At 43.5% G+C, this 15,903-nt stretch overlaps 1 protein-coding gene across 3 annotated transcripts in view; it reads left to right on the top strand.

Moving 5' to 3' along the window:
• The window catches only part of ADIPOR2 (adiponectin receptor 2), a 165,660-nt gene that overhangs the window by 127,786 nt on the left and 21,971 nt on the right, over positions 1-15,903 (top strand). For all 3 annotated transcript variants that reach the window (XM_030214080.1, XM_030214082.1, XM_030214081.1), the window contains exons 4-6: positions 2,391-2,562; positions 10,986-11,172; positions 13,701-13,888. In XM_030214080.1, the coding sequence (XP_030069940.1) occupies positions 2,391-2,562; positions 10,986-11,172; positions 13,701-13,888 (547 nt within the window). The remainder of the gene's footprint in view (positions 1-2,390; positions 2,563-10,985; positions 11,173-13,700; positions 13,889-15,903) is intronic.

Here is a 15,903-nt window from a genome sequence, read left to right as displayed (position 1 = left end):
CTCATTCGACGAGAAGTCAGGCAGCTTCGTGGGCGGAGCGTTGTCTGGTGCCTCCGGAGGACATTTGTAGAGCGGCGACCTGGTCGTCCTTGCATTCCTTTTCTAAGCACTACCGTTTGGACGTTCTCAGTCGTCGACGGGTGGCTTTTGGAGAGCGTGTGTTGTCGGCGGGGCTGCTGGGGTCCCTCCCATAAGTGTACTGCTTTGTTACTTCCCATCAGTCACATTCTGGGCCGGTCCGGAGGGAGGCTAAGGAAGGATAAATTAGACCTTACCTGCTAATTTGCTTTCCTTTACTCCCTCCGGACCGGCCCAGATCCCTCCCGTCAGATACCGGATTTGTTTGGTTCAAGGGTTCCATTCGTTCGATGTTTGGTTGTTTGGAGCTGTGTTGCTAGTTGTAGCTCTCTAATATAAATGAATGAAAGCTAAATAAGAAGGCACATAAAGTTGTGGAAACAATACTGTCCAAACTTTGGCTGTTTGTTTCAGGCACTCACCCTTGGTTGGCAAGGTGCCGGCGGCTGCTCAGGTTTTTTGGATGCACAGATTTTAGATTTTAGGTTTTTCTTTCTTCTGCTTTGGTACTCTATTACTGGATCTTTCCCTGTATGGCAAGGGCTCTTATTGGCTCTCTGGAGTCACACTTTTTTCTCAGTCTCCACCTGCTGGAAGGCGTGCACAACCCATCAGTCACATTCTGGGCCGGTCCGGAGGGAGTAAAGGAAAGCAAATTAGCAGGTAAGGTCTAATTTATCCTTGTTTACCTAATTTGGCCAACACCCTAATTTGGGGGTGTGGGAGATGAGACTGTTGGTGGTTTGTTGATACTTTATAAATGCTCTAGTGGAATAATTTGCCTGCAGGGTCAACGGGTGTACAGTGTCTTAACACAGTATACTTTATACTTTCACGGTTTAGAATTTCTTGAGATGTATCATCTTGCATATGCTTAATTAAAAAAAATTTGAATGTTTAGAAAAAAAACAGGAATGAGATTTCCTTTGTGTAGTTGTTGGTTCAATATTTGGCTTAATTTGGAGCTTCTCAACTCCAGTCTTTGGCACCCAGATGGGTTTGTGTGTGTTAACCAAAATATGCAAAGTAACGTCATGCTCAAATGTGTGCAGCTTGTACATTATGAACTATATCAAGACTATCCTGAAGATCCAGATCTGATTGGGGCTTTAAAGACTGGAGTTGAAAAATAGTTGGTTAGACACGCCTGGTCTTTTTACCTGACTTGTAGAGTGTGTGGTTTTGTAAGCACATGTTGAAAGCTGGAATGGTTTAATATGTGCTGTGTAGCAGAACCTACAGTGTACTGCTCGAACTGTGCAGGGGAATCAAAAATCAAGTTAGTGTCCTGCATGTTGAAATAAATTGATGCTCTAGCTTTAAAAAGCAAGGAACAAAAGTATTTCATTTTTAAAAGCTGCTCTGCACCAGATAAGTAGAAGTGATATCACAGTTTTCTTATGTTTCCCTCCCCTCCACATGGTGGTAAATGTTAATTTCAGAGATGCATCTTAAGCAAAGATCCATTGCAGTAAATAGTTTCTATAGAAACGCTTCACACACACATTAGTTGCATGCCTCCTATATAAATGACAACAATGTCATTTAGTGTTAAAATAGAAGCTTTATGAATTTGTTTTTTCCTTTTGCAAGTAAAAACACATAGATTGCAACTAATATCATCTCCTTACCGACTCCAGCAGTCTCTTGTGTCAGTGCAAAAGGTTGTGAGCTCTCTGCTGCATCACAGACCATCTGTGATGATATCTCTTAGGAAAGTGTCCCATTTAACCATGGATTCTTCACCTTAGCCCCAAACAGCTGGGTCCTTGTAATTAACCTCATGCCCATCCCCTGGCACCAGACCCTCCAGTGGTTATTCTAGGGTGATACTTGTGTTACATCCATTATAAGATCCAAGATTGGAGTACAGGCTCTGATCCCTCATTTTCCTTCTTGGATTGTGTTAATATGATTTCTGTCTGACTTATATAATCTTTTTTTTTTTTTACTTTTTCAAAGAGTACCTGTCAGAGAATTTCATCTACTTTTTCTTCTCCTAAGTTTAGACATGGTTTTCCTGCTGTTAGGGCTGATCGCTCAGTGTGTTACATTACATATATTTACTGCCTCCTGTCTTTCCCCTCCAGCACCTCTCTGGTAAGGGGATGAAGCTCACTTGTCCCTCACAGTGCAACCTTAAACTCCGTAATCTCTCTTCCTCTTTCACTATACCATGGCAGCAGTGTGCCCCCAGGTTATGCTCCTTGCAAGGGGTTTGCCTGATATAACTTTACCCTCCTTCACCTTTAATTGTCCGTGCTTGAAACAACTGAGATTCAGTCAGACTGAGTTTTGTTTTGTGTGTCTAGGTATGGGAAGGTCGATGGCGTGTCATTCCTCATGATGTGCTTCCTGACTGGCTGAAGGATAATGACTATCTAGTGCATGGCCACAGACCTCCAATGCCTTCCTTTCGAGCGTGTTTCAAAAGCATCTTCAGAATACACACAGAGACTGGCAACATCTGGTCACACCTCTTAGGTACCAATATTCCATTGCTGTAACCAGCAGAAATAAAGGTTTATTGTAAGAGATACAAAAGGGATAATACTTAAAGATCTGTACTGTGAACAAAGCTATCACAATGCATAGAAAGTTCGGGAAATGTGACTCTAGGTTTCACAGTTTGTAAGACTTCATCATTTATGCTCAGATTTTGCAGAATAAGAAAGACTATGATGATTAGATTTACCCAAGGGGGTATTAATCAAGGCTACCAGAAGGCAAAAAATGAATGTGGAAATGTTCTCTTTCAGGGCAGTGAAAAGGAAGGAGGACCCTGATGATATGTGTACACTTAGATTTTCTCACTTGGCTAACGATACAAAAGATTGTTAGAAACAATTGCTATATACTAGAAGGACAGGAATGAATTAAAAATATGAAATTAACTATTACTTATTCACGAGATGAGAATTAAAGATTCAACAATAAAACTTATAACCAGAGTGTGTCTCCAGTGATGACATTATCCTCCTGGTCATCTCCACTTTTTGCTGTGTATAACTTCAACCCTCAAGCAGTCTAGTTTTTAAGATGTCCACAATGAACATGCATGAGAAACTTGCATTCACTGCCTCCATTGACTGTGAGTCTCTCTCATGCATATTCATTGTGGGTATCCTAAAAACCTGATTGGCTTGGTATGTCCTGCACTGGAACGATATAGTTGGAGTAGAGGGTGTTCCTGAAGCTTACTGTATTGAGGACAGAGATTGCCCACTCCTGCTCTACAAGGCTGAAACTCAGTTGGGTTTTCAGGATTTTCTCAATGAATACACTTGAGACCTGTCTGCATACAATGGAGGCATTGCATGCAAAACGATCTTGTGCATGTTCATTGGGGAAATCTGAAAACCTGACTGGGTTGAGGACCGAGGTTGCCCACCTCTCTTGTAGAGTCTATAGTACAAACCCCGTGAAGGGAGGCTTAACTATTGTGGAAGACATTTTTAAGCCATTTCTGTGTATAAAGCATTGTGTTACGCACAGAAATGGACATCAATTAGCAGTACCTGATACGCACATATAGGTAAGAGCCTATTTTATAAAGGAACCTGGGTGCCTAGGTTCTGTTGTAGAATACTAGTATAACCAGCTATCAAAGCACCTAATATTTAGGTGCCTGCAGTTACACCAGCCATACAACTTAGTGTAAGAATGTGAAAACTAAATGTGGTAGAGATGTATGTAACTTATTCTGTTAGGTTACGCATGTAAATGGGGCCCAACGTATGTTCCACTCCATCCCTTTATGTGTCTCCTTGTAAATACCAGCTCTGTAAGTTAAGCAGGAATTTGCAGAATAATGCTTAGGCACCTTACTAACACTTATCTGGGTATATAAGCACTAGTACTGTAAACATTTACATTTGTAACCTGCATAAATTTGGGTGCTTATAGAGTAGCCCTTTTATTTCCAGATTCTATATATGTCACTAAAAATTGCACAAGCAAATTTGGGTGCATGCGCAATTTAATTGAGTAATGAGCCAATTAGCACCAATAAATGGCTGCAACAACCAATTAGTGTTAATTGGCAATTTGGATTTGCATGCTCATCTTGCTACACACTATTCTGTAAAGATGCACGCACAAATCTTTTAGCGTGTAACTGAAAAGGGGGTGTGGCCATGGGCGGGTCGGGGGAATTCACTTAAGATGCACGTGGTGTTATCGAATTTGGGGAATGTCGCAAGAATTTACACCAGGTTTCAGCTGGTGTAAATCCTTGCACCTATAAGTTTGGTGTAGATCCTGGCCTTACGCACTGTTCTATAAATGGTGCCCAACTTGGAGCACTGTTTATTGAATAGCGCTCAGCACACATCTTTTTTTTTTTTTTTTTTTTTTTTTTTTGATGCCCCGATTAGGGTGCCATTTACAGAATCTGGTCCTTTATGTGTAACACTCTGAACTGAGCAGAGGGGTTCTTGGTTCATGTTGCAATGGGGTGTATATTTTAGACAACATATAATACAATCATTTGCACATGATCAGCAGAAGGTGTAAATATAAGCATATGAATTTCCTGAGGTGGTTTTCAAAAGAAAATCTACCAGTACCCACACACTTTACTGCCTAAATGTGTATTTCTTTATCATCCCACTAGACCAGTTCAGACTTCTTGGTTGTGCTCCCTTACTAGTAGATGATAGCAGAGACTTTTTTTTTTGTTACATTTGTACCCTGCACTTTCCCACTCATGGCAGGCTCAATGCGGCTTACATGGGGCAATGGAGGGTTAAGTGACTTGCCCAGAGTCACAAGGAGCTGCCTGTGCCTACAGTGGGAATCGAACTCAGCTCCTCAGTTCCCCAGGACCAAAGTCCACCACCCTAACCACTAGGCCACTAGTGTCAGTATAACAGTGTTGCAACCAGGAATATTCCAGTATTTGTCTGCCTCCAGTAGATGGTGCAGGTGGACGGATTCAACAGTTTCTCTGTTTGTTGTTTCTTAACTTTTGGGCCAGACTCCCTGAACCTTGGTCTGTGGCCCTTAGGGGCTTTTCTCCCAGCATCTGTGTCAGACCAGGCCGCTGATTCAGGTAGAGGGTGTCTGTTTTTTTTGTTCCTTCTTGATGGCTTGGAGCCTTGACCTAAGGGCCTACATGTTCCAAGCTGTGTTGGAGCCAATGAGCCCAAGCAGCCACGAATAAGTTCTTCTACTCCCCTCCTCCCAGGCTCAGAAGAAAGAAAGCATCGAGGGCTGGTGCTTTTCCCTGATGAGAAATACAGTTTAAACAAACAAACAAAACCCCCCACCAGGAACAGGTGACAGGTTGAGTCACTGCACTCTTGCCCAGCCTTGCTCAAGCATGAGGCAAGCCTGTTGTAGTTTGACCCAGAACAGTCAATTCTGTCTTTTTTTAGGGGGAAGGGCTGGGGTGGACCACATATCTGCAACTGTGGTCTTCCCCCAGCCCTCCCAGAATGACAGGTTGTCCTCCCCCATCCTCCCCAGAATGACAGGTTAAGTCGTAGCAGTCTTGCCCAGCCTTGCTTTGGCATGAGGCAAACCTGTTGTAGTTTGGGCCAGGACATTAAATTCTGTCTTTTTGGGGGGGGGGGGGGGAAGCTGGGGGAGGTCCATAAGTCTTCAGCTGTGCAGGTGTGGTGCTATCTGGAACTTGTGTTGTGCTGGTTCCTTTGCACTGTGTGTGAAGGAGATGGCATTACGTTAACAAGGAAGTTTCATGAGGCACTGAGGACTCTCCCCGGGTCAGGAGAACAAACTTGGAAGCATCCTGCAGCTCAAGAACAGGTATTATGTTCCTAGACCACATTTTGTACACATGGACCAAGGTAAGAAGGTTTCCCCTGACAGGGAGTTCTGCTGGTGGGGTCAGCCAGTCTGCTGGACTTGGAGTCACATTAGGTGCTCTAGTTTTCAGCCCTTCTAGTGTCTTAGGCAGCCACTCCAAGGGCATTGCCAGTGGGGAGCTGTCTAGAGGTTGAGTTCTGGAGGCCCCATTGTCTCCAGACCAAGTGGCCTGGTCTCCAGAGATGGTGGAAACTGCTAGACCATCCAGAATTCCCCTGGCCTCCTTTATGGAGGATGTTTAAGGGAGGGGGGATAGAAGAGGTTTCCTAGGAGGTGTCTCCTGTCCAGAAGCATCTTTCCTGATGAGAACTTTGTGTCCCCAGTGGTGCAGTTGTTTCGTCGAGAGCAAGGTGCTGGTGGCCCTTGTGGTTTCCCCTGGCAGTGGCTGAGTCCATCTAAGAAAGGGGGCTTGCAATATTTTGGGGGTCTCTGAAAGCCTTCACAAGGCTTAACTGAGATTGGTGCTGGTGGATTGGAAGGCTCCTCTGTACCTGATTCCTAAGGTGATGAGATTAAACAAGCTTTATCCCTTTCCTTGGGATGACCTGGACAGGTTGTTCAAGGTTCCTAAGGTTGACACTCTGATGGTGGTCACCAAGAAGATCACGATTACAGTGGAGGGTAGTACAGCCCTTAAGGAAGCCAGTCATCATTGAGTTGCTCCATAAGCAGCTCGTTGCCTCCTTGGTTTTGAGAGTATAGGCAGTGATGTCTGGTGGTTATATGGCTCAGGAGGTTATATATTGGGTTCAGTGGCTTCCCCCTTCATCAGATGTGGCCCTTCTGGAGTCAGACATAGCTGTTGTGGGAGGCATATTGAATGATCTCGTTTACATCTATCTTTGCTCACAGGCTGTGAGCATAGTAGCTTTTAGATGGCTATGGCTTGGATCAGCTGATGCCATCTTCAAGGCCCATCTTAGCAAACTCCCTTTGCTTGAGCATATAGCATATGCTCTTTAGTGAGGATCTGGAATATATTCTTTAAGGACCTAAGGGGAAGCCTGTCCTCAGTGACTCTTGGAGGGCAGAGCACCTACAGGGAGGATTTAGCATAGAGATTGGGAGCTGTCCCTGCGCAAATAAGGAGAGTCCTTTTCTTTCCTTTTGGGTATGTAGAAAGGTCAGCCCTTTCAGGAGGCAAGAAGGCCAAGTAGCTCAGGCTCTTTTCTCTTTGTCAGTCCTGCCAGAAGGCCAAGGGCTCCAGTGACATTCCTTGGGTCCCTTCTGGGGTGGAACTGGTGAGAGGCAGACCTTGTCTGTTTCACCGGCAGTGGACCCTCATTGCCTCCAATCAGTGGGAAGTAGTTTGGCTGGGCTATGTGCTTGAATTCATAGAGCTCATTTCAGACACCTTTCTGATGTACCCCTGTGGGGCTTGGCCCAAGCATCTCGTAGTAAGGAAGACTTTGTCACCTGCTCACTCTGGGAGTGTGGACAGGGCTGTTCAGTTTTTAGGTAAGTTCTGTATCTCAAATGGGGGTCTGCTTCCTTGAGGGTCAGACATTTCTGGATGGAGATTCTGTAATCAGTGCAGTACATTTTGGAGAGTTTCTGATGTCTCTTGATCTTTCAGAAGCATATTTTCACATTGTGGGACATCCTGAATGGCAACTGCTGCTTGTGGTTTTGTTTCCTGAAGGACCACTTCCAATTCAGAGCCCTAGCCCCTAAGACCGTTACCAAAGTAATGGTCATTGCTGCAGCATTCCTTTGCAAGAAAGGGATTGATGTGCACCCCTACCTGATGTTTAGCTGATTCAGAGTGGAAGGCCTGGAGGGCTATGGCTCAGACGGTCTCCTTCCTGCAGAGCCTCAGCTGGGTGATCAACTTTACCAAGGGTCACTTGGAACTAGTTTTTAGGTCCTGGAGTACCAATGTGAGGGTTGGTCTTCCTTCCAGAAGCCCGAGTGAGCAGTGTTTTCTCCACTCTGTACTGTTTATCATCTCAAAGCTTGAGATTGCCTGCAGTCACTCAGTTCTATGGCAGCAACCCTGAGGTTGTTCTGTGGACAAGGGCCCATATGTGGTCTCTGCAGCATGCTCTATTGTCCTGTGATCCCTGCAGTTGCACTGGTTCAAGGTTCAACTCCCTCTGCTGGCTTCTATCTAGAGTCAGCTACAATTGTGGGCAGTCCCATACCACCTCTTGAGGAAGTTCCTTTGGACCCGCTGGATTTAATTGTGACTACAGATGCAAGTCTCAGAGCCTGAGGAGCCCACTGTTTTTGGACAGGGTGGCTCAGGTCTACTGATCAGTCTAGGAGGTCAAGTGTTCCATAAATCACCTGGAAGTGAGATCTAGTCTTTGGCCTTGCCTTGCTTCCCTTCCTACCTCTGGTTCAGGTTTGAGCAGTGTACATGATGTCTGATGGCACTATGGCAGTGTTATATGTCAACAAACAGAACTACCATGAGTGCAACAGTCTCTCAAGTTGGATGAGCTGTGTGCATGGTAGGAGTTGCACCTGTTGGCACTCTGTGACCCATTTAGCAAGGATGGACTTTCTCAACCAACAGACTGGACCCAGGAGAATAGGAGCTCAGTCCAGTGGCCTTATTTGGTAGCGGAGTGCTGAGGAGTTCGTGTTCAACCTGATGACTTGCCAGAATTCCAAATGCCTTCGGTTCTTCAGCTGGGGAAGAGATTGTGGGATTAATTTTCTAGGACTTCTTTTGCCCACAGACTTTCTCAATCCCTTTTGTTTAATTCTTTCCCACATCAGTTGGATTGGAAATAATAACAATAAGTAAATATCAAACAAAAAGTAAAGTGAAGAAAATACTTAGCCAATTTCTACACACTCAAGGCAAGGTACAGTATTAAAAACATAAAACAAGAAGCAAACAATGTTCTAATGTAGTAAAGAAATTAGGGTGATTTAGTATGGTAAACCAATACATATGATTAAAAAAGATAATCAAGTTCACTAAACATCTAATATAATAAAGCTCAAGCTCACCTCCAGTTCTGAAGCTCACTGAAGCTCACAGTGTGGCAGGGAAACAGTGAAGCCCTGTAGTGTTGTAGCCTGTCAGCACCACTCGCTCTCACTCTCACTCATACACCCGCCCTCAGCCACGCCCCGTCCGGACATAATTCGCGAGCCCAACGTTCTAATGAAGCCACTCCAGCTCCATCGACTTCCGTGAAGGGTTTGTGGCGTTTTTGTGGTGGTGAAGCCTCTCGACTGAACATCTGTCCATCTCTGTCAGTCACGCCCTCGCGTCGAACGTGATGACATCCACAGAGCAATGATTACGTCAACGGTGGAGCAACGATCAAACAAAGAAACGGTACGGGAAGGGAGCAGTAAGGTAACACGCCACCTCCTCTCTCTCTCCCCCCCCCCCCCAAGGACGCACCTTCCCCTCTCCACCCGCCACCGACTGCTCTCTCCCTCCCCTCTCCCGAGTCACTGCTCGACCCCCTCCCCCTCACCCACCATCCACCACGAAATGCCCAATGGAACCCCGCTCTCCTACTTGACTCCCCGCTGCTCTGCAGCTGCCTGCCTGCACTCCCCGTCCACCCTCTTATGGTATAAGAAGCACTCGCCTTCAAAAGCATGGAACAGAGGCACCCAGAGCAGAAACGCACAACAGACTCCAGCGGTCATGGCTGAAGCTAAGCCACGGTGACAAAATCCAATCCCGCCCCCCTTATCTCCGATCTCTCAAAACTCTTTTCATCTTCTCGATGTTTGGATTGAAATGCTGGGATTCTTTCACTGTCACAGCTGTACCAGGTTTTAGGATCTAAGATTGCTGCAAGGTTTCCACAGACTCTTCAACTGTGCACAGAAGTTTGCAAACCCTAAACATTTAACAAACATACTAACTCTTCAATCTCCGCCTTCCGCCTGCTCTTAATAACCGAAGTCACTCACCGAAAGCAGAACTGGTGCAAAAAGTAAAGCTCGATCAACATCCAGACTTGGCGGCGGCGGAGTGCTGTCCGAACAGCTGATCCGCCGCCATCCCCACGCTGCCGCCCTCCAAAACATAACTAGCCACCTGCGCCCTCCCGACGCTGCCGTCCTCCGCCCTCCGCAAAACAGCTGATGACCGACGCTGCCATCCTGTGCCCTCCTAACCCTACCGTACATACACCTGCCAACACTGCCACGATCCCCAAGCTGCCACCCTCCACAAAACAAACCAACGGAACGCCGGATGACCAGGAGGTAAAACTGCTCCGTGCTAGCAGGCCGATGGAGGAGTCGCGAATAACGGCGATCAAGTGCCACGGAAGAGTGCAGGACCACTACGAGGTGGGGAGACAGGCAGAGGGGGGCAAGCCCCTTGGCAGCCAGGCAAGCACTACGAGGTGGGCAGAGAGGCAGAGGAGGGGAGGCCCCTTGGCAGCCACGCAGGCAGGCATGCAGGGAAACATCAGTGCTAGCAGGCAGGGAATGGTGCAGGAGGAGTAGGAGGTGGGGAGACAGGCAGAGAGATGGAAGCCCCTTGGCAGGCAGGCTGCCAGGCACACAGGCACTGGCACGCACTCTCATTCCCCCCCACACACACCCTCTCTCTCTCTCTCTCACAAACACCCTGTCTCTCACAAACACACTCGCACACACTAACTCTCTCTGTCTGTCACAAACACACACTTGCATCTGGCAGGCAGAGAAGAGGGAGGGGAGGGGGCACCCTAGCACACACTCTCATTCCCACATTCTCTCTCTCTCTCTCTCTCTCTCTCAAACACACACACTTGCTACCACCTGTTTCATCAAACACACTCTCTCTCACACTAACATTGACACACTCTTTCTCTCTCTCTCATTCTCTCTGTGACACACTCCATCTCTCGCACACACTCTTTCTCAAACATACACTCTGAGGAAAACCTTGCTAGCGCCTGTTTCATTTCTCACAGAAACGGGCCTTTTTTACTAGTAATAAATAAAGGGCACATTAAAAATAAATACAATGAAAATCAGCATTTTGCTCAAGCTCCTAAATATCATTGTTAATGCCTCAATTTTTTGGTACTTTTCTTTTGTTTGGAATAGCCTTTTGATGGAACTGATGAAATGACCAAGGATTTGCTCTTGTTTCTTCAATCCAGGTTGTGTATTTTTTTTGTGCTTGGGGATTTTCTACATGTTTCGACCAAACATCTCCTTTGTGGCACCAGTGCAAGAGAAGGTAGTTATTGGACTCTTCTTCTTGGGGGCCATCCTTTGCCTATCCTTCTCATGGCTTTTCCACACAGTCTACTGCCACTCTGAAGGAGTTTCTCGAGTCTTTTCCAAGTAAGTATACACTTTAATTTGCTGACTAGCACATGTGACTGCAACCCAGCATCATATAATGATGAACGCTTAATATCTCTGGTAACCACCTGAATTCCATTTACATCATTCATATTTAATAGGGACATACAGTGTTGTCACACAAGTAATATCAAGTTCTGTCCATCACAGCTGGCAAATAGATTCTACATTTAGCCTCATCTACCGATAAACAGCATTCTCTTTTGTGTTGTACTACCTTTTTTTTTTTTCTTGTGCACACAACTGATTAAAAAAAAAAACAAATGAAAAAAAACCCACAGCTTTGTATATTCAAACTTGGATCTCCAACCAGCTGCTTCTAATCTTTTCATTCTACTTCTTTATACTTCCAATTCATTCAGAACTAGGAGTAACATTTTCATACCACGGGCCTTTCTTCACAATAACCCAGGATTTTTCTCTTTACTTTTTATCCCTGCCTTATCTTTCCCCAGTGTACCTTAACCTTGGTCATTGCACATTGCAGGAGCAGTGCTAACCAGGGCCATATGTATTAGGGTACATTCTAAAACACTGCAGTTGTGAGGTTTGAATGAGGCCAATGTGTGTCGCACTTCAATGATTATCCTTCCCCCTCCCCTTCTCTAGGGGTTATGAATGCTGCTTCTGTAGCATCTGATATTTCAGCCAATCTGGGAAGTGGTAGACCTGACTTATGAAGCATTCTATAATTGAGCCACGGGTCCAGGTTGAGTCAGGCTAGCCCAACCCCAACTTTTCCTAAAATGTTAATGAGATTTCTTGGTATGAATGTGTAGACTTGTCACATAATATACTTTACATTACCTTGGTATAGGATTTAGGTATACAAATTCTCAAGTAGGGCATTCAGAGCAACAGATTCCTTAATTTTTATCAACAAGCATACTTGAGGTAAAATTGAGAGTACTTAGTATTGATAGATCTGTCTGATAGTGTCATTATTGTTGCTGTTTTGAACCTTGCTTTTCTTATTTAAAAAATATTTTTACTTTTATTGAGCAGTTACTGTATGCTGTGTGTATCTACATTCAACACAAAGTCTGTGCTAATTCTGTTCTAATACATCTGTGGTACTTCAACAATAATTAAAAAAAAAATTTTAAGAGGAAAAGACGTCAGAAGCCCCTGGTGCTCAGTGCCAAAGCACAGACAATCTAGCACTCGATGGGCAACCTGCTTAATCAGGAGCGCTGGAAATTAAGCACCTGACACTAAGTGCCTGAAGTTAAGTTTTTTTTTGAACATTTTAAATGCAAAATTGAAAATGATAAAAAAAAATGTGAAGGACATGAGTAATGTGGAGGTTTTTCTGACCTATGATTAAGGAGCTTGTCCATTGAGTGCTAGTCTGTGCTTCGGCACTGAGCACCAGGGACTTCTGAGGTCTTTTCCGCCTAACATATTTTTAAATTAGTTAAAAGTATAGCAGAAATATTAGAACAGAATTAGTACAGATTTTGTGTTGGAAATATTCATGTATTGCTGTGCAGCAGTTTATGTATGAAGTGTGTCTACATTCAGACAATTGCTAAGCAATTTGAATGTAGTTTTGAGTAGTATGCATACTTTGCTGTGATATGACAACTTATTTTTGTTTAGGCATCGTATAGTTGAATTAAATATAACCTCCTTTCTGGAAAGAAAATTTGCTTGCAAAAGGACAAAAGAGGTCCATTAAGAATAGACTGTATGCTTTTTGATCTATTGCTGCACTTTATGTGCACACTCTGTTCTGTTGATTAGACATTTCTGCATTGCCAAATGTCACTGTGAAAATGAAATACTTCAGTTCATCTCAAACTCTGTTTAGATTTGTTCAGTTTTCTGTATAGGATGATCTCAGTTCCTGCTATGTGATAAGTTTGGCTTGGGCTGGCATGGACTATATTATTCTTGTTCATCATCACACCAGTAGGCTATGATGGTGCATTGGCTGTTATGAGGTGAGCTTACATACATAGTAACATAGTAGATGACGGCAGAAAAAGACCTGCACAGTCCATCTAGTCTACCCAACAAGATAAATTCATATGTGCTACTTTTAGTGTATACCTTACCTTGATTTGTATCTGTCATTTTCAGGGCACAGACAGTATAAGTCTGCCCTGTTGGAACTAAACACACATAGTTAAGGAAAAAGTTTTTGTGATCTGAAAACAGATAATGAACTGGAAATCATTGAGCAGACATACTTTGAATCTAAGGCTCAGTATTTGTATAACTTGACCTTGGTGCATTTCAGAAACTGTTTTTAAAAACTTAGATCAGCTACATTGATGGACTGCTGACAGCTGTTACATTAGTTTTTACAAAGAAGTTGTGGTAATTTTCTTTCAACTACTACACTGTGAGATATTTGTTCACCCATGACCTAGAATTAAGAGTAGTGCATACAGTGTGCACAATAATCTTTTTTGCATATGTAACAGAGAAGGTAACCAGGAATGGAGAAAAGGAAATAGTTGTCTTGAGTTGTTAAACCTTTTTTCATTATTTTTTTTTAGGTTGGATTACTCTGGCATTGCTCTTCTGATTATGGGCAGTTTTGTCCCTTGGCTGTATTACTCCTTTTACTGCAACCCACAGCCTTGCTTTATCTATCTGATTGTGATCTGTGTGCTGGGTATAGCAGCCATCGTAGTCTCCCAGTGGGATCTTTTTGCCACGCCTCAATACAGGGGTGTGAGAGCTGGTAAGGCCAGACTTTGTATTTACTCTTCCTGCTCAGTAAACTTTTTATTATGCTTGATATGTGTACTTTAGAATAAAGACTGAAAGCCTATAAACCAATCCTAAGCAGGATACTGCTCTGTAGTTAGTAGTTTGATCCTCAGATTAAGGTGCCACTCTGTAGTTTTACAGCACTGTTCAAGTCAGTACCCTTTTTAGCAGAAGATTATAATGAAAAAGGGGGGGGGGGGGCGAAGAGAGTTGATGTACCACCTGTCTATGGTACAATCAAAATGGTTAGGGTCACAAGAAGCTGCAGTGGGAACTGAACCTGTTTCCCCTAGTTCTCAGGGCACTCAGGCTATTCCTCCACTCCTTTAACAACATCCAGTGGGAACCTTTCCTGCTGTAGCCTTGCATTCTCTGCTTTCCTCCACCCCTAGAAAGGGGGCACATTTAACTCTTCAATAGTATCCTGTCAAGTCATGTTTATAATATAAACAGATCACTGGACACCTACTACTTCAATAGTGTATCTTATAGTTATGGTTCATGGAAATATTGAGTCTGCTTGTTTTTCATTAGCATCCTTGTGAAATGTCCAATGGGCAAACAAGCCTTTCCCATCAATTCCAGCTAAGCAGTTTCATCTTTATTCCCACTAGTGGAGACAGACAGAAGAAGGTTCTTATAATGGAGACCTAGAAAATGGAATTCTTTTTCAATCTCCGTTGTTAATGTGTAAGCAAAGCGACTTTTGATGTGTGCTCTCTGGTGCCTGGCCTCTTGTATTAGTAACCTCCTGAAACATCAAACATTATGCTACCGTAGCTAAACATTTTCAGCAAGAATTTTGTTCCATATCTACTAAAATCATGGTTCGATGATATGTCTAGAAATAGTGTTTCAGTGGTTAATAATTGAATAATTCCATTAGTCAAACAGACAAAATTAATTTTTCAGTCAAAATTTTTTATTGGTGAATAACAAAGGCAGAACAAATGATACAGTTGAGGAGAGCCATAGCCCTCCCAACATTCTTCAGAAAACAAGTTTGTAAAAACAACAAATCACCTTTGTCAAGTTATTTATCCAGAGAAAAATGAATTGACACAGGAGGAATCATTCAATTATAAAGTCAAATGAATCATCAAGTCTGCCATTAAGAGCTGAAAAACGTCAATGGCTCTGGGTGTTAAAGTGGGAGAGTTGGTTTGGAAGCTTCAGGGCAGAGGTATAGAAACCACTAACTTTGGGTGGCTGCATGTTTGGAGAATGAAAACGGGAAATCCTTGAGAGGTTTGTGAAGAACAGATGAATGGCCAGCATTGGATAGGGTATAAAGTTTTAGTGTGTGATAAAGGTGCAATGAGCGACCAAAGAAGCTTCATAATAACATAGTGTATGATGGCAGATAAAAACCCACATGGTCCTTCTAGTCCACCCAATATGGCGGCCAGAGCCACACCTTCTATTCTGTGCAGGTTACTTTCCATGATCAAATAATGGCACCGCAAGTAGGCATTCACATAATCATGGAAGAGTGACTTCATAATTTTGGTTGCAGCATAGTCTTATTCATTGTCCATATGATTAATAACAGCTAACAAGAATCCCAAGGGAGGGGCAAAAATATTATATCATGAAAAAGTCAGTTCCAGAAATGTGAATATATTGGGTGTTTACAGAGAAATCTACAATAAAAAATGTAATATTTAATAGTTTTATAAGAGTTCAAAGGAGAGTTCAGTATAGGCTGTACCTATAGTCAAGCAGTACTTCAGTGAGTCAGGCCACCAGAAGCGGCTCACTTGAAAGCTCTATACATCATGAAATATTCTCCAAACAGAACTCTTAATTTTTGATTAAGTGCATAAACCCAAAGTGAAATATTAAATCAAAACCAAATAGTAGTAATAATAGAGTTCTCTATAAACATCCTGTGCCACCAGAATCCACCTAATGGAGGAAAATAGTGGAATCCTTTTTATTTTGAGTGAAGTTGCATACTGACATTTTGTTCTCCCATCAATGTTA

The sequence above is a fragment of the Microcaecilia unicolor genome, chromosome 9 (genome assembly GCF_901765095.1).
Source record: "Microcaecilia unicolor chromosome 9, aMicUni1.1, whole genome shotgun sequence".
NCBI lineage: Eukaryota > Metazoa > Chordata > Amphibia > Gymnophiona > Siphonopidae > Microcaecilia > Microcaecilia unicolor.
Note: the sequence above shows the minus strand (reverse complement) of the source record. Positions and strands in the feature narration are given on the sequence as shown.